This window comes from Mastomys coucha, unplaced genomic scaffold (genome assembly GCF_008632895.1).
Source record: "Mastomys coucha isolate ucsf_1 unplaced genomic scaffold, UCSF_Mcou_1 pScaffold22, whole genome shotgun sequence".
NCBI lineage: Eukaryota > Metazoa > Chordata > Mammalia > Rodentia > Muridae > Mastomys > Mastomys coucha.
In genome coordinates, this window is record NW_022196905.1 from 96,490,454 (window position 1) to 96,509,963 (window position 19,510).

At 43.9% G+C, this 19,510-nt stretch overlaps 1 protein-coding gene across 8 annotated transcripts in view; it reads left to right on the forward strand.

The window, feature by feature from the left end:
* The window catches only part of Nudt9 (nudix hydrolase 9), a 51,395-nt gene that overhangs the window by 16,966 nt on the left and 14,919 nt on the right, over nt 1–19,510 (forward strand). For 5 of the 8 annotated variants that reach the window (XR_004109391.1, XR_004109389.1, XR_004109390.1 and 2 more), the window contains exons 6-7: nt 719–865; nt 8,656–8,740. Coding sequence is in view for 4 of the 8 variants with exons in the window: in XM_031337044.1 (XP_031192904.1) it covers nt 719–865; nt 8,656–8,740 (232 nt within the window). In the remaining 4 variants the exon portion in view is untranslated. Of the gene's footprint in view, nt 1–718; nt 866–8,655; nt 8,741–12,849; nt 13,274–19,510 lie in introns of those variants that run through there. The other 3 variants (XM_031337045.1, XM_031337043.1, XM_031337046.1) reach the window with 1 other exon arrangement.

Below are 19,510 nucleotides of genomic sequence, written 5' to 3' on the forward strand. Positions count from 1 at the left end.
ATGAGCACGGTGTCCTGTGGCCCACCCAGTGTATGAGCACGGTGTCCTGTGGCCCACCCAGTGTATGAACACGGTGTCCTGTGGCCCACCCAGTGTATGAGCACGGTGTACTGTGGCCCACCCAGTGTATGAGCACGGTGTCCTGTGGCCCACCCAGTGTATGAGCACGGTGTACTGTGGCCCACCCAGTGTATGAGCACCGTGTCCTGTGGCCCACCCACTGTATGAGCACGGTGTCCTGTGGCCCACCCAGTGTATGAACATGGTGTCCTGTGGCCCACCCAGTGTATGAGCACCGTGTCCTGTGGCAATACCCAGTGTATGAACATGGTGTCCTGTGGCCTACCCAGTGTATGAGCACCGTGTACTGTGGCAATACCCAGTGTATGAACACGGTGTCCTGTGGCCCACCCAGTGTATGAGCACCGTGTACTGTGGCCCACCCAGTGTATGAGCACGGTGTACTGTGGCAATACCCAGTGTATGAGCACGGTGTCCTGTGGCAATACCCAGTGTATGAACACGGTGTACTGTGGCAATACCCAGTGTTGCCTTTCTTGGCTGCTTCTGTGAGAAATGAATGTTTTAAGAAGTGCTTCTCAGAGAGGGGTGGCAGTAAGTATTGTGGGCAAGTACAATAAGACATGTTTATAGTATCCCTCAGTAAATATGTGTGTAATGAGCCAAAGCTCACCACTTTTCAAAAATGTGACTACAGGGGATGGTAGACCCTGGAGAGAAGATCAGTGCCACACTGAAGAGGGAGTTTGGTGAGGAAGCCCTGAACTCGTTACAGAAGTCCAGTGCGGAGAAAAGGGAGATCGAGGAGAAGCTGCACGCGCTCTTCAGCCAGGAGCATCTTGTGGTAAGGAGCTCCCCGGTCAGGCTCAGGCAGCAGGGGCCTTGGGATCTGCTCACAAAGCTTATTTGCTAAAGGACCTGTAGCCTGGCCTTCGCTCACATGATCACGCCCTTTCTCTTAGCTGAGGGCTGATCTCGCGGGACAGATGGGCTATTTCTTACACACTGGGAGTCCATTCAATACATCTTGTTGTTTACAAAAAATTCAGCTTGGCTGAAAAGCTCTTTACATTTTCGATTCGTTTTACACTTTTTATTGCTAATCACTTAAGGCTTATGTCTATATGCCTGTATTGTCTATATACTCTGTTAGGAAAAGAAAACACTGCAGAAAGCCTGTGGGCATCAGTAATGAAGTGACAGAGCCGCTTTTCTTCTTGACTGTCATTTGGATTGCTTTGTTTTTCCAAAATTGGACTCTTAACTTTTTTTTTTTTTAAAAGGTTGTAACACAAAGCTCAGCCTGGTTAAGTATTTGCTGTGTATCCCAGGTTGTCTTTCTGTGTCCGTGTGTCCGTGTCCGTGTCCGTGTGTGTGTGTGTGTGTGTGTGTGTGTGTCTGTCTGTCTGTCTGTCTGTGTTACCGCCCAGCGGTAACCATAGAGAAAGGTTATTCTGGAATATGGAGTCAGGAGAAAGTAGGCTAGCCATAATTAATCTTACCCACGTGGGAGGCAGAAAAATTAGACAGCACTAAGGAGGTATGATCACCCAGCCATCTTGCATTTAATGATCTCTTTGTCACAAGCCAACAGGTAGAATAGGTGAGACAAAACCCCTCCCCCAAGTTCATCAGCATATAGGCCCAATCAGCAGCTTCTTTGGTCTCTGTAGAGGCGGGACTTCCAATGTAACTGGAACCAGAAGTGAGGTATGGCAAATAGCAGGAGGTGGGCAGAGAGGTGTGGTTATGAGAGGCAGGCAGGGTCTGAAGAATCAGCCCTTAAGCCAGGAGGGTTACAATTCCTCCCTTTTTATTAGAAAACAGCAGGTTAATTGTATACTCAAATGGCACAATCTTGTACAGAAAGTTTTATGGTGCTTGAATGTTATAATCTGTGGAATATACTACTGAACGGCATCTTACCCATCATCAAGGTCACATGCAGCTAGTTTGATTCTACAAACTGGGCTTATTATGTGTTTATTAAAAAAACACAGCCACTTGGCACATGCCTCTGTCTTAGGTTGACACCGCCAGCCACCTAGCCACAGAAACAGATTATTATGTGCACCTCATTCGTGCCTAAAATGTCAAGACATGGCTTTATCGCCTGCAAAGTCCAGGAACTACCATAGTTTCTCTGGAGTCCACTTTTCTTGAAGTCCATGTGAAGCAGCGCTGGTGTGTGGATGGGCAGCCGGGCATAGACACCTAGTTGAGTTGCGAAGTAGTAGCTCCCAAGCTAGGACCCCTTTTAATAGCTTTGCCTTCAATAGGCCTTTAGTTCAGTTGTCAATAAATAACCTTTTATGTTAGAAACTCTGAGATTGAGCTTGGAAGGAGGGCTCCGGGACTAAGCCTGCTTTTTAGGTAAGGAGGGCTCTGGGCCTGAGCAAATTTTGATTGTCTTTGTACTCTGAGAATGAGTCTGCTTGATATAAAAACTTAAAAGATTAAAAATAACAATAATTTGAAGATGTCTCAGGTACTTTAGTTGCAAATTAGCTATGCTTAGGCCCAAGGTTTGGCCTCTAGGTATAGAGGGAAACCAATGTTGACTCTTAGAAAAAGGTGGAGTCCATTTCAGCCAAAGCAAACTTTGCTGTCCAGTAAAAACGTTCAACCAATATTCTTAGCACAAAAACATGTCTATAAAAGATTTTGTGTCTGTATCCAGTTGGCAAATAAATGTATAAGGCATTGTATATCAACACCAAAGGAGCCCCTTCCCCATATCAAGGTGGGGTTAAGAAAAACAAGGTGTTAGTAAGTGGAGTGACATGCCATTTCATTATGGATTTTTCAAGACAAGGGAAAGGCAACATGTCTTTGAACATGAGCAAAAAGCAAAGCATGCCTTAAAAGAGGTGAAAAATGAAATATTATTTAACATAATCAAAAAAGCAAAACATGACTTTTAACACAAGCGAAAAACGAGACGCTTTTAACACAAGTGAAAAACAAAGACGCTCCTGGGGTGGAGTGCATATTCCCCCTCCTTTTAATATTAGAATATAAAATTCTCAAAGTGCGAGGTGTACATTGAGTAAATGTTGTCTTTGAGAATCATAGATTATTGACAACATGTCTTAAATGTTTGACTGTAATAGTCAGTTCCATGAGGAACATCAAATATAGAGAAAAAAAGTATAGCCAATAACCAATTAATATATCGTTTATGTTCAAGCAATAATAGCTTGAAAGCCTGAGAAGAAATAGTCACATGTGTATATTTTAATATTAATTTTGAGATCAAAATCATATACCATAAGTTATAGAGAATTTAAATATATATATATATATATATGTATTCATATATGGGCGCCATATATGTAGGAAAAGGCTTAATTTTAATACTTGATAGACACTATAGCGCACAATTTGATTATGTGTGTAGATACGGGGAGAAAATTATGAGAATAAAACATGTGACTTAGTGTTGGGCAAGATGGCCCAATAGGCAAGAGCACTGACTGCTCCCCTGAAGGTCCTGAGTTCGGATCTCAGCAACCACATGGTGGCTCACAACCACCCACAATAATACCAGACACCCTCTTCTGGTGCGTCTGAAGACAGTCACAGTGTATTACATTGGAGTGAGCAGGATCAGCAGAGGGCCCTGAGTTCAATTTCCAGCAGACACACACACATGATAGCTAATGGCCATCTGCACAGCTATAGTGAACACATACACACATAAAATAAAGTATGTGTCTTATATGTGAAAATTTCTATAAAAGGGCTAAAGAGGTGATATATTGTAAAAATCAAGACAATCTGTTTACTTAGAGAAATATCAGTTTTTGTTTAAAAAACTATTTACTAAGTAATAAGTCAAATATCAATTAATTTTTAGTAATAACCAATTTAATTGCTTGCTGAAGAACTAGATGTCTATTTAGGTGTAGATGAGTGAGAAAATGTTTTTAAGCATTTTCTCTAAAATATCTTCATGAATATATCATATATGATGTATCTGAGGCTTAAAAAACTGGTTTATATTGAGAAAAGTCAAGGCTTTAGCTTTCTGTATTGAGTAGAGACAAAGAATTCAAATGTAAGTTTTTTAGCCAATATTAAAGGCAATATCTTTTAATGTATAAAATTACTAGTAGGCCTACACTGGCCACAGCTGTTTTAGCTTTTACTACCTTTGTCTTAATTTTTCATGTATTAAAAAAACCATAACTATAGTTATTAGAAGGTAAGACCTAATTATAAACAATATTTTTAAAATTAATATTAAAAAACATTATATTTACGCCACAAAGTCCTTTAAGTGTCTCTCTGCCTCTGAACTGTAGCTAGCAAGTCTGGTGTTAAGCCAATAATTTAAAACATAGCTATTGTATAAAATTAAGTAGTTACTAATTAAATAGCAGTTATAATTTTACCACTAGATGTATGGCCTGTAGCTTGATTTTAGCTGGAGTCAGGTGGGGTACTTACCTAGTTTCAATGGAAGTCTGTGGCAGACTGTCATGAGTTCGAGGCCAGCCTGGTCCACAGAGTGAGCTCCAGGACAGCCAGGGCTATACAGAGAAACTCTGTCTCAAAGCAGGAAGCAGATGGCAATGTGCCAGAATGATGCCAACCCATTTTTGGGCTAGAGCTAAGTCACTGATCATAAGTAGTTGGGCTCTTAGTTAAGGAGAACCAGGCTTATTTGTTTACAATGAAATAATACGTGGACACGTGTTGGCCACCCTTGGACTATAGTCATTAGTTATGCAGTGGCATATAGTGAGAACTTTTCACAGTGCACCAGGTCTCTGGAAGGTAGAATCATGGCCTTTAATGGCACATGTTATTAGTTACCAGCTTAAACCTATCCTTTAGTAGTAGATGTATCGATGAAAACAAAGTCTAATAACTTAGAAATCAATAATCATGAGAACATATACCTTTAAGACTAGCTAGAAACCAAATGAAATCTTATTAATTGATTAATAAGAAATTAAGAACTAAGTTCTTAATAATCTATAAAAAACAGCCTTTAATTTAGGATAACAAACTTGTCTCTGTCTCCCAAACGCTGAGAAAAAAGGGGTGTGTACCCACTTTTTGTTTACACCCATTACTTAGCTAGTTTCTAGTTAACTAATTTTATTTATCTGTTTCCAGAAAGAACAGAGTTTTACTTCCAATGAACTGTCTATTGGGGTGTGTTTTAATCTGTGAAGAAAGCATAAAAATGCCTCTCTTTTTTGAGGCCATTAGAAACCATTTGAGGCCATTTGAAAATACTACCATGTATAGGAGGTAGGATGACTCTGGAAGTGAAACTAGGTAATTGTGAGGAAATACAAGCCTGTAAATTATTATCATACCACTAGATGGCGCTAAGTGGTTGCGAAACCATGCGCGCACAATGCACGCACACAATGGCACCGAGCAGAACCCAACACTTGCACGCATGCATGCAGGCAGCCACAGCAGCTTCCTATACCAAACCACCAAATTTGCTGAGAGTTGGGGTTCTGGGTCTCAGCTCCGCTGGACGCCGCCAGGCCTGCCACAGGCCGGGCTGGGGCCCCCCAAACTCGCGCTTGCCTGTGCCAAGACCTCCGGCTGAGCCCAGCTCGGAACCCAAGAGCAGCAGCAGCTGAGGCGCAGGAGTCTGGTGCCGCCAGCAGTCGCCCCTAGCCTGGTAAAGGCCAACGAGTGACCCCTGCCACCCCCGCACTCTGCTGAACTGGGGGCCCCGTGCTTTACCAGGGGACATGCACACCCCAGCGCTCCAACTCAGGCCCACGCTAGGTTCCACGCAGTCCCTACACGATTTTCGCGCAGCCCCATCCAGCCAAGCTAGAGAACGAGAAATGCAGGCAGTCTCTAGTTTGGCACCCCGCGTCAGGCTCCCCAGCCTGGGAACTCTGCCAGCGTAGTCGCCAGGCCGCGGGACTCCACAACCGGGCCCAGAGTTGCAGACCCCAACTAGCTTGCGTTTGGCTCGGTGCAGTTTAAGCCAGATGCCGCCTGCTCTCTCCAGACGTGCACATGCTTGTGTTTGGCTCTGGGCACAGATCAATGGTGAGGGAGACCGACCCGCAGTCTCTCTCTCTCCGTGGGTATTCACGAACTGGGGTAATTAAGTTCCTGTGGAAATAAGCGGGTACGGGTGGAGACAAAGAACACGGCACCAAGTAGCTTTATCAAGGTGTGTCTTTACTAAAAGAAACGAGTTATATATAGCTCAGCAGAATTGAAACTAAAACACTTCTTGGCTTTTAGCATAGGCGTGAGAACAGGGAAATAGCATTCCAGTCTGTTTACAAAACACCCTTCAGACAAAAGCTCTAGGGAGGAAGGCGGATTTTCAATGGTTTCAGTTCCTTTGAAGACTACCAGGTCTGCGTTTGATCTCCAGTGCAGCCGCCGGTGATTCAGGCTGCAGGCATGTGGTAGAATTCTGGACCTGTCACGTGGGGCAGAGCGGCAGGACACCACACAATGGAAACCCTTAGCTGCCGCTGAACCCCAGACGCCCCGAGATGTGGCCCCTCCAGCGAGGGCGGCAGAGTGGGGGCATGGCCAGCCGCCCACGTGCAGCCACCAGGCCCAGCAGTGCCCGCACTCTGCTAGGCACTCTCCTGCTCGGGTCCCCATCAGGCAGCTAGCACGGAACAAAGGAAAGCTTTTTGGCCCATGCTCTCTACCCTGAGAGGGCGGGGCCTCCGTGGCCATATTGCCAGCCCCCATGTGTAACACATATCAACATCAGGACAAAAGACATAGATTCAGCACTCACGCAAAACAAGACAGACTTACATGTAACATAGATATACATAAAACATAGAGCCACAGGGAACTAAAGCCTGTCCACGGCTGTTTCTGTCCCCAAGTACCTCCACTTCCTGGGAGCCCCCCTTAGCTCCCCAACCCAGAGCTTTTAGGGGAAGAAGGCTGTCTCCAATCCCTGGAGTTAGCCTTCCAAATAACCCCGCAGCCAAGTCATTTACAGTTAGAAATGGCCACGTCCATATCTGGGCCATCGTGGCCTCAGACTACCCTGGCACAACCTGCCGTGACCTGGTGAAGCCCGCTGTATACTTTGGCATCCTCGCCATCTTAACCCAGCAGTTTGGCTGTCCATCCCTGCACGAATCCGCCTTCTATATCTTAATATTTATATAAGAGCTCTCTGTTCCTTTCTACTCCAATCCAGCCTCACGTTGGGCACCATCTGTTACCGCCCAGCGGTAACCATAGGGAAGGGTTATTCTGGAATATGGAGTCAGGAGAAAGTAGGCTAGCCATAATTAATCTTACCCACATGGAAGGCACCAAAAATTAGACAGCACTCAGGAGGTATGGTCACCCAGCCATCTTGTATTTAATGATCTCTTTGTTACAAGCCAACAGGTAGAATAGGTGAGACAAAACCCCTCCCCCAAGTTCGTCAGCGTGCCGGCCCAATCAGCAGCTTCTTTGGTCTCTGTAGAGGCGGGACTTCCGATGTTACTGGAACCAGGGGCAAATAGTAGGAGATGGGCAGAGAGGTGTGGTTATGAGAGGCAGGCAGGGTCTGAAGAATCAGCCCTCAAGCCAGGAGGGCTACGTGTCTGTCTGTCTGTCTGTCTGTCCTTGTGTAAGGTTGAGGGGAAACTTCTTCAGTTGTTGTTCCTCAGGTCCATTTACTTTGCTTTTGAGACAGAAATGTCATTGGTTAGGCCTGGTTGGCAGATCAGAAGCCCTAGGGATCATGGGTCTCCCTGTGCTTGCCCAGCATTCGCCCTACCGCCTGAGTTCTCTCTAGCCCAGTACTGCGTCTCCTGAGTCCATTCCTCAGCCTCCCAAGGGGACCTTCTGTGTTTATATCTGCTGTCAGAATTGTCTTACCCACATTTCTGTTGGATGACTAGATCTAGATTTTTTTTTTCTGGTATCAATAAGCTTTAAGTTTCAATTTTTAGTTTATCTATTATATAGGTTTATCAAGAGCACTAAACCTTTCAATATATGAAGTTGTAATCACAGGAATTATTAAGATAGAGAAGTTCTTATATTATGGAAGCTTTTCAGAAAGCACAGCTCAGATTTACCCCTCTCAGTTCTCCCTTGGTGCTGTTGAACTTGGGGCCTCCAACACACTACGCATGGTCCAGCACTGAGCTGTGCCCAGCTCCTCTCAAATCGTGTGTTCCTGAGGATTTTGTGAATTTTAAAACTGCCTCAAGAGAGAATATTGTCCCCTGAGAAATATAAACACATCTATGAGGCTATGTTACTGATTCTGTGCCATATTTTTTAAGGTTTATTTATTTATATAAGTACACTGTAGCTCTCATCAGACACTCCAGAAGAGAGCATTGGATCCCATTACAGATGGTTGTGAGCCACCATGTGGTTGCTGGGAATTGAACTCAAGACCTCTGGAAGAGCAGTCAGTGCTCTTCACCTCTGAGCCATTTCTCCACCCCCCATTTATATTTCTTTATAAGCATTTTTTTTGTGTGTGTGGTAAAAACATGTAATATAACAAACTCTTAACCATTCAAACTGTCTAGTTCAGTAGTGTGATGTGTGCAGCAGGATATTACAAGTGTTAACTAGGGAAGGAAGCTCGCCTGTCTTCCACACACTCTGGCCTCACCCTGACTGTTGTTCCCTCTCCCCTCTTGGAAATAGATATACAAGGGATATGTTGACGACCCTCGGAACACTGACAATGCGTGGATGGAGACAGAAGCTGTGAACTACCATGATGAAACAGGTAATTTTATACTCAAATATGACCGGAACTAGGGGACTAGCTGAAGCCAAGATGTCAGCTAGGCCAGCGCCAGCCCTAGAGCAGAGCTTCTTAACTCAGCCAGCTGGTGAGCTTAGGGCTGCTCTTCTGCAGGTGAAGGTGTTAGTATTAATAGAATACTTGAGACAAAGCTTGCAAAGTTTATCGGCAGTGACTAAATGAATGTCTTTAATCTACTGATGGCATGTGAAGTTAAGGCTGGATTATAGGCTAAATTAATGCAGTGTAAAACCAACAGTTAGTGCAATGATTGCAAAAGCAGGTGAGACTCTAGGTGGGCAGATTGGTGATGGGGTAAGAGATGGCATTACCGTTTACCTTGCCGCATGATGCTCCTGGTGCTGCAGCCTTGGGCTGGCTTGCCATGTGTGTCTTAAGCGTGTGTTGTTGAGTACATGCTTTTCCTGATCAACAGTTTATCAGGTGAGACTGTCGGTTACTACAGAAGAGAAGGGAATCCCTTTCTTCAGGATGATCAGGATCTTTGCACATCACCCAGATCTACAGAAAGCCCATTCTTGCAAGGCAGGGTGGTGTCTTAAGCATTTGGCATTCATTTGTAGGGTAATGAAACAAGCCCAGCTTTCAGAGAACTCCATGTTCTTCTGGCTTTTGGCTGAGCTGCCCAATCTTATGCTAATCACTTGTCCTCGTTGGGCAGCCAGGACTTGGGAGGGCTCCTTTCTCTCGGCCTTGGGAAACTCCAGCACATCTCCTTTCTCTCTGCAGCAGCTCTAAGACAATGCTGAGTTCATCCCTTAGTACAAGACCTTAGAGGATGTGTGCAATGGAGTTTTGAATGGGGCTTCCACAGCTTAACTGTGCACAGTCCACTGCTGATCTATGAGGCTAAAAGCAACAGACCTTCTCTCCAAAGATTGAGGTGGATGATGTATCTGATGTGTTTTGATCTCTCTTTCTCTGTAAAAAGAAAATTCTTGGCTCATAAATTCTAAGGTCATGGTTTATCTAACAAAAGGAATTAAGGCAAGTGGCGTAGACCTGCATAGGTTTCTCTGCCGAGGCGCGCGCTGCATTGACTTATGTCCTTGCCATAGCTGCAGGGACTAGGCCTGTCCCCTCGTCTCACTGATCTGTCCTCCCCACACATTTGGTAAGACCTAAGGGTGTTCATCTTTCAGTCCAATCCCTTGTTGGGGAAATACTTGTTCACGAGGGCAGTAAATGGTGTGTTCAGTCTGGTTGCTGTTCCCTCTCCCTGCTATAAGGTGGGATTTTCTGCCCCAGGGGTGGCAGTGTGTCCTGTGACCCATGTTCTTTGCTGGATCTGAGAACTGTCTGTTTTCAGTTCAGGTTTCTTCTTGTGAGAGAGGTGGCTGTTGAACTCCGTGTCTTCAAATACTAAACAGTTTTATTTTGAGTGATAGGTCAAGTAGTTGGAGGAGTAAAAGGAAGTCTAGATATTATTGGTTCAGAGAAAACACAGAATGCTGGAGGCATTGTTACGGCTCTGGTGGTGCTGGGGCTACAATGCATATAGATGGAGAGCTGGGGTGCAATGCAGATAGATGGAGAGCTGGGGTGCAGTGCAGATAGATGGAGAGCTGGGGTGCAGTGCAGATAGATGGAGAGCTGGGGTGCAGCAGTGCAGATAGATGGGGAGCTGGGGTGCAGCAGTGCAGATAGATGGGGAGCTGGGGCTGCAGTGCAGATAGATGGAGAGCTGGGGTGCAGTGCAGATAGATGGAGAGCTGGGATACAGCAGTGCAGATAGATGGGGAGCTGGGGCTGCAGTGCAGATAGATGGAGAGCTGGGCTGCAGTGCAGATAGATGGAGAGCTGGGGTACAGCCCAGATAGATGGAGAGCTGGGGTGCAGCCCAGATAGATGGAGAGCTGGGGTGCAGTGCAGATAGATGGAGAGCTGGGATACAGCAGTGCAGATAGATGGGGAGCTGGGGCTGCAGTGCAGATAGATGGAGAGCTGGGATACAGCAGTGCAGATAGATGGAGAGCTGGGGTGCAGTGCAGATAGATGGAGAGCTGGGGTGCAGTGCAGATAGATGGAGAGCTGGGATACAGCAGTGCAGATAGATGGGGAGCTGGGCTGCAGTGCAGATAGATGGAGAGCTGGGCTGCAATGCAGATAGATGGAGAGCTGGGGTGCAGCCCAGATAGATGGAGAGCTGGGGTGCAGCCCAGATAGATGGAGAGCTGGGGTGCAGCCCAGATAGATGGAGAGCTGGGATGCAGCCCAGATAGATGGAGAGCTGGAGTGCAGTGCAGATAGATGGAGAGCTGGGGTGCAGTGCAGATAGATGGAGAGCTGGGCTGCAGTGCAGATAGATGGAGAGCTCGGGTGCAGCCCAGATAGATGGAGAGCTGGGATGCAGCCCAGATAGATGGAGAGCTGGGATGCAGCCCAGATAGATGGAGAGCTGGGCTGCAGTGCAGATAGATGGAGAGCTGGGGTGCAGTGTAGATAGGTGGAGAGCTGGGGTGCAGCCTGGCACTCAGCACCTGTTGCCAGACATTGTCTTCTAAGGAAGGCTTGGTTGTTTTACTGCAGTGGTGGTTTTTACAAAGGTAAAGTAATTGAAACTTACTTAGAGAATAGATGTAAAGAAGCCACGGTAAGCCACCACCTTTAACTAACATCTCGGACCTCAGCTTCTTCCAGAGCCTGTGTAATGTTACAGTGAATAGGTAAAAAGGCACTAAAGCTGCATGATCTCTCTCCTTGCCTTTCACTTAAAAACATATTCTGGGCATGGTTTGCTGGCAGCACCCCTGAGCTCCACTCATTGTTTCCTTATTTTTGTTTTGATAGCCTTGCCACATAGCCCAGGCTGTCCTGATCACTGTATATAGCCCAGGCTGGCCATGAACTCATAGGCAGTCCTCCTGCCTTTGACTCCCAAACATTGGGATTACAGTTTCAGACTACCATGTGAGGCTCAGTCACCTCCATGTTTAATGAATGTGGCACTCCATTGTACATCACTGTCATTTCTTTAACCTGTTTTGTAGAGGTGAAAAGTTTGATTCTGCCCATTTTTAAGAATGAGAGGTGTAATGGCCCTGCAGTAAGAGCATTGGCTGCTTGTCCTGAGGACCCAGGTTCAACTCCCAGTGCCCTCTTCCAGCACCTGGTACACATGTGGTACACAGACATACCTGCAGGCAAAACACCCATACACATAAAAATAGATAAAAATTAAAGAATGTAGTATATAATTATATAATACTAAATGTTTATACGTACACGTAAAGCACACATATTTTTATATGCATACATAAAGCACACATATACGTTGTCTTTTCTCTCTGTCTCCTTTGGTAATTTTTGAGACAGAGTCTCATTTTGTAGCCTAGGCTGGCTCTGAGCTTTCTGCCTCAGCCCTCCAGGGTGCTGGCATTGCTGCTGGAAGCGCCATTCCTTGTTCACTGTAACGTTTGTTTCCAGTGTTTGGGATTTTACCCAGTGCTTCATGTTTGCTAGGCAGGTACTGAGCACTGAGCCAAACCCTAGACCTGTGAACTCTTCATGTCTCCTCATATCTCCAGTGCATGCGGCAGAGTCTGGTGTACATGGCACTCACACCTATTGAGTACATGGGAGAATTCATTTCTAAAACACTGGGTAAACACCATCATTTTGACCCGTAGGAATAGCCACATTTCTAGCAATGATGACATTTATAAATAATAAACACAATTATAAATATATTGTATTTTAGTTTGCAGTTTAGCATCCAGTTACATAGCATAAGACCACAAAATGAGTTGGAAATTTGATTTTAGGCTTTTTATATTTAACTCTAATCCTTCTGGAGTTTAATTTTATAGAGGGTTTCATATAAAATGACATCTCTGTCTCTCTCTAAGGAGAAAAGTTTTCATATTGGTACACTTTTATCTAATTTTTAGTCACTTACAGTTCAGGCATTTTGGAATATTCTTTTAATTCTTTGGTCACCTAATAACAGTGATTTAATCTTATTTTTAGTAAGACCTTTGAAGATCCAGAATTACATTAAAAAATGGAATAAATAGTCCTCCCCCTCTTTTTTTTTTTTTTTGTGTGTGTGCTATGTCTTTGGAAACTAGGGGAGACAATGGACAACCTCACCCTGGAGGCTGGGGATGACGCTGGGAAGGTGAAGTGGGTGGACATCAGTGACCAGCTCAAGCTGTATGCCAGTCACTCTCAGTTCATCAAACTCGTCGCAGAGAAGCGAGATGCCCACTGGAGCGAGGACTGCGCTGCTGACAGCCATGGGCTATAGCCTGCCCCGTGAGCCAGTGGCAGTAGACAGCAGGCCACGGAACTGACACTCTACAAAGGCCACATGGAAATGCTTGCAACAAGGTGAAATGCCTGAATACGATGAAGAACACTGAATGTTCAGCTTTCTTCTCAAAGGAATTAGAGACTGTCATTTTGTATATATTTAAGCATGTCTGAACAAAATTAAAATAATTAATGTTCTTTGAAAAATTGTAGTTGCAATAAATATAAAATCCAACTGGTGGTCACTTGTGATTTTGGTTCTTATTGTTAGCTTTTCCCACTGCCCTTAGAAGCGAGTGATGTCTGGCTGAACTAAACTTCCCTTGGAGGGGCCCCTCACATGCAGTTAACGGCCCACCTGATTCCCTTTAAACTGTTTGCTTCATATTGTTCCATGTGGATGTAGTGCCTGAAGAGGCCAGAAGAGGGCACTGGATCCCATGGAACTAGATTTGCAAATGCTTGTGAGCCGTCATGCTTGTGCTGGGACTCAAACCCCTGTCCTGAAAGAACTGTTCATCTGTCCCTCTAGCCCGAGGTACCAGATTTTACAATGGAATTTCAGTTATCCCACTGATTGATTGATTGATTGATTGATAGGCAGAGTCTCACTGTGTCTCAGTTATTCTTGTAGTCAGAGATCAATGAACAGAAATTCATGTTCTCATTTTTAGGATATCTAGAACTTAAAAATATGCCTAGGTAAATTAGTAATTTATAGAGATTTCAGTTATTGTATCTGCTAAGACAAAGAATAGACACAACAAACAACTAGTCAGTGTGTGCAGGGGGCCTCTGTGATTTCAGGTGGTCTTTGATAGGATAAGGCTAAGGACTGAAGTTTTTTGAGAGATGTGTGGGTAATATTATGAATCTTGGATAAAGAAGAGAATGTGCTGGTGGGGTCCCTTTGAAAGAAAAAGGAAAGGAGGTAAAGCTGTGAACTGCTGTGAACCCAGGTGTCACACGCTGGCCAGGGCTGTCCCTTGGCCAGTCCGGTCAGCTTGAACTGGGGACTCATGTCTCCTGTACTCCATCTGGATTACAGGGGGACCTCCGAAGACTCAGTGTAGGGAAACTGTAGGGTGATATGGTGCTTCTGTCTTCTCAGGATTTCACCTTACCGATCACTCTGTCGCTAGACGGTAACACAGAGTGGTGGAGGGTGTGGTGTTAGGACAGGTCTGTGGTAAACAAATTGAGCTGAGCAAGTGTGACGATGTCTTTGGAGGACTTTGAGATGTTTGATTTCAAAGTGAACTCTTTCAAAGTCCAGAAATGCCTGGCGCTAGGGAACTTCATAGGCACTTGGTCTTGGTGAGGATGGCTGCTCAGGAGGGGCTGGGTGAACCTGGCTCGGAGGGAATGCTGTTTCCAAGCACTGGGACCGAAATGCTTTCAGAAGCTCTCAAGAAACTGAGCAGTCACTAAGACACCAAACTGAAATCCACACAGATGTTTTAGGGAAAATTTTATTTAGAGTGTATGACTGTAGATAGTAAATTTGCCTTGATATTTGATATTTCACAGAACATTCTAGAGTGTCTACAAGATGGTAAGACCGTTCTAAGCTGCAGATAACAGAACAGGCAACCTGGACACCTGCGCCACCTGCAAAAGAGGAAACATTGAAACTATTAGCTTCTGGCCTTTCTGTCAGGAGTGTCTGGTCACTGGGGTCCGTCCCCCCCAACCCCTTGTCCTCTGTCATGTTCGGCATGAAGAATGTTTTCTCCTCTTAGAGGCATTGACAGAATTACTAGGAAAGCTAGGCCACTCTTACTGAGTGCCGCTTCAGCCTCAGGCATTTCGCAGTTGGGTTTAGAATGGTTGCTCAAGATCTCCTCCCCCAAGGGACCAAGCTAATAAGATTTGGTCTCCACCTCCCCAGTCCCAGAGCCCACTCTTGCCTGCTGTATTCTATACCAAGGTTCTATTGCCACAGTGAGTTAGTTGTTCCTCAAGGAGGATCTTATATGGACTATGTGTCGTGATGTAAATTCTGTAATATAAACTGGACTTCATGAGCCATGGTGGTACATAGAGCGTAAAGGCTCTGTCTGATTAGCCTGTGCTATTGAATGTCTGATTGGCTAGTACTATTGAAATTGTGCATAATTTTAGGCCAAAGACAGTTTATTTAATAATTTCTTACTCTAAGAATAGTGGCCACAGTCAATATTTGTCTGACACAGGCACTCTTGAACTTTTGAAAAAATTTCAAACATAAATATATCCTCATTTTACTTAATGTCATAATTGTCTTAAAGAAAAGTTAAAAGTGTGGTAGATAAAGAGGGGACTTGGAAATTCTAGTTATTTTTCAAGGCCACTTGGGTTTAAAGTGATAAGTTTTAAATATTTGGAACTTCTGTGATATATATTCTGAGATATTTCTGGAGTCTTGCTAGATAAATTTATATTTTATATTGTGGTGCTGTGGGTGGACCCCAGGGCCTTTCTCATACTGGGCAAGCAGTCTTTCCACTGAGCTACAGCCCAGCCCACTTAAATACAGTTACAATACATCCTTGGAGAAACACACCCTGTGTAGTTATATTGGTCTTCTGAATTTCTTTTATCATGGTGTTAATTTACTAACAGAGATGCTGTCTGTGGTGGCAGAACTCTTATGATAAAAAAATTGAAATATTTAATTTACATATTAGTTCATGAAAGATTTTTGGAGATTGAACTCACTGTGTGTGTCTTCTGATGTAGCAGTGAGGTTTATCTCTGTTGAAATAGACAGTACATTCATTTACTGTCAATATCTGAGACATTTTCAGAATTCCTCTCCCACCTCCCTCAACCTCTCCCATTTTATGATTCTTTTATTGTTGATGTGTTAATACTGGTGTGAACGGGTGGCTGGCATAGAAACATGTGCTTTGGTGTGAATGAGTGGCTGGCGTAAAAAATCATGTGCTTTGGTGTGAACGAGTGGCTGGCATAGAAAATTATGTGCTTTGGTAATCTGTGAGTGCCAAGAAACTGAAGCCCTAAGGATCTTGTGTTAAACAAAGTAGTTTCTTCCACATGGTTTGTGGAGGCCTGGTGGAGTGGGGTCTTCACAGTGGTAAAGAAAAATACTAGCAATCTCCCAGGGCAGCGACACTGACTACAAGGAGGGCTGCTGGGCGAAAACACATTTTTTTCCCTCTTAAAATCAGGATTGGGCATTGATTACCTTGAGGTCAGGCCATGGATCCGTTTGGTAATTTTACAATAGGCTTTTCTCAGTCTGCTACTGTGAATTGTCCATTAGCCAGAAGCAATCCCAAGGTAAAGTGTAAGTACTTGAGGGTTCATGACCTAATGTTGTGTTGATATCTATAATCTTAAATTTTGTGAAACACGCTTTGTGAAAAGATACTTACTGTTAGAGATGCAGAGACTCAGATCTAAAGGTCTGGAAACTGAGTTCATAAGGCTATGGGCTGTGATTGGCTTAATGCATTGGGTTGATTTAGAGGAGTTATTCTTCCTTTCCCTGACAATGTAACCTTTATCAATATAGCCAGAAATAAAATCTTACCCCAAGGAAGCCCTAAAAAAAAAAAAAAAAGGAAAGAAAAAGAAAAAAAGTTAAATACTAACCGCAGGTCACTTAGTGACTTTGTAGTTTATGAAAATAAGATTTACCTGTAGTTGGTTCAAAATAGAAGTGATTAACTGTAAAAGAAGAAAAGGGAGAGTACTGTCACGGGGTTGCCTTCTGATTTATGTTCACCTTAGTACATGTGTCAGTTGAAATGTTTTGTATGTGAATGTTTATTTGGAAATTAGACTTGACTTGTACAAAACTTTTTAAATGAAGATCATTTAAATTTCTTTAATTTGCAGAAGTACTTTCCTCTACTTTCTCCCTGTGTTTACTGTATATGAAAGTAGAAGCTGGAAAAACTGGTCCGCTCTGAGCGTGGCATTTTGGTCATGGATGTGAATGCCCTGTTGAATGTGAATGCCCTGCAACAAAGCTATGAGTGGAGCTTCGTCTTGTGGATTTGCTTACACAGCTGTTTCACTGAAGATGTGTGGCTCTGCAGCTTCCTTAAGAGCTCAGCAGCTTCTTCAAGAGATTGGACTGGTCTAACTGGTGAATCCCTCTGTGTATAAAGCTGCCGGCCCCAGAACATGTAGGATAGTGAAGGCAACCTCAACATTCTTATGTATAAGCAGCATTCTGAGTACTGAGTGTTGGGGGAGGGTGAGAAAAGGGTAGAGGGAGGGCAAGGGAGGGAGGGAGGTGGGGAGGGAGGAGAAGAGTTGGGATTCTCTAAGAAAACCCCAGGTAACTTGAGTGAGTCTGGTTCTCTGAAGAGAGCATGTGCTCAGAGGTCAGGCAGGTCATTGCTTTCCATGCTGGCAGACTGAGCCAAGCCACCAAGCTGGGTCAACTCTACAGGTGACATCAGGACCTAGTTTCCCAGCACTGAATGCTAGGTGCTCCTGCAGCCTGGCTGGGACTGGAAGGTCCACTTGGTGGCTTTATAGTCACCAGTAATCAGTCACAGAGGGAGGCCCTGAAGCACATGTAGTAAAAGAGTGCTTGGAGTTTTATGATTTGATCTTTGGAAATGAATTATGACATAAATAGGATGGATGAGCTGTGGGAAGAGCAGCAGTTTCCTGAACTGAAGTTGACTTCCTGTTATGTTTAAATATTCAAGATGACTTGAGCCAGCTTTAAAATCTTGGGAAAGTTGATCTCATACACATAAGCTATTGTGGTCCAGCTTTCTGGCTTTTAAAAGAATCCTGCATGTCTATGTTTCTAAGACACCAGTAACTATGAAAATGCTTTGTTTTATTAATAGCATTTGAAAGAATAACATGCATTTTATTCATTGTCATCCTCTTTTTTTGTATTTTATTCATTGTGAAAGGCATTTCTATTTCAGAAATGTTTGCGTGTTTTAGACAGAGCTGGTATTTTTAGTTTTAGTTTTTGTAATTATATTCAAAATATTCCTCTGATATTTTCATAAAGTGATACTCTAAGGAACTTACTGACCAGTAAACAATTCATTAAACAGTTGAATTATGTGCAGTTAATTAAAAAAGCTTCTTGTGAGTCAGACATGGTAGTGTATGCCTTTAATCCCAGCATCGTGGAGGCAGAGGCAGAGAAGCAGACATAGGGGCAGGGGCAGAGGCAGGGGCGACAGATATCTTAGAAGTTGAGACGAGCTTGGTCTACATATTGAGTTCTAGGCCACCAAGGACTTGAACTATATAGCTTGTCTCAAAAAACAAACAAGCAAGCCTCCTTTGGGGTTTAGAGTTGATAAGGCTTCACATATTATAAGCTGTGGTAATTCATCTATCTTCTCTTCCTAAAGTACTTTATTCTGTTCCCCTAGGTTTTCTGACAACTCACTTTGTCATTTAACTCGCATTAGTAATAAAGATTGTCTTGTCACATTAGAGCTGGATGAACTGAATGAATGAAAAGAACTCTTCTCGTGCACTGGGTTAATTTTGGCCCTTGGATTTAACAGGTGTCCTGACTGTGAGTCGGGATGAACTAAATATGTGCAGTGGTTTCCAGAGTGAACTGGCTCCTTTTTATGCTAATAGGTGCTGTATTCTTAAAGACCCTATAGATGGACAGAGCAGAATATATTTACCGCCAGCAGTTGATTAGGTGTCAGAACCTTGAATAAAAGAAACAGAACAAACCAAGAGTTACAATTTAGCGTTTCAACTTTGAGCTACAACTTTGAATTAGCCTGATAAATGGAAACATAGTTTTAAGACCCCTAGCAGTTCTAAAGTTCCATACCACTGATAAAACAACCCCTGCCACACCTTTTAAAAAACCATCTCTAGAAATGTGCACTCCACAGTTTGCCTCATGGGGTCTCAGCACAGTGGGGACATCCTGTGATGATAACTCACAGGTGCTTACTGCGTTTATACCTAGGAGAAACTGGTCATGAAAGAAAGCCAACGGGTTCCTCTCATAGTTCCAATAGTATTTAAAAATGGATGATATGATATAATAAACACACAGCATAGGCCCTTCAGCTCGGAGATATGTGGGAATTGTACATTAAGTTTTAAAAATCAAACAAAACAAGTTTTAAGTTTTAGTCATTAAGTCACTTAAGGAAGGTTTTAAGTACACTTACCTGATTTGGATCAAAAGGGAAGGGAAAAGGAATTGGTATCTAAAACAAAGAGAGAGAGAGAGAGAGAGGGAGGGAGGGAGGGAGGGAGGGAGAGAGGAAAGAAAGGGTGAGTTGTGGGTGAGACAAGCCATGCCTGTTTTCTGTTCCTTATTTCCTTTCGGTGTGCGCTGTGTGGTTTTATGCCTCTAGGATTGGGGTGGCGATAAACGATTGTCCTCACAAAGCTCTGGATCGATCGGATATGCTATTTTCCTTTTAGGAGTTATAATTATTTTGCTTGATTGGTTAAACTAAGTGCCCAGGGATCTGCCTTGCATCCAGTCTCTCTCTCTCTCTCTCT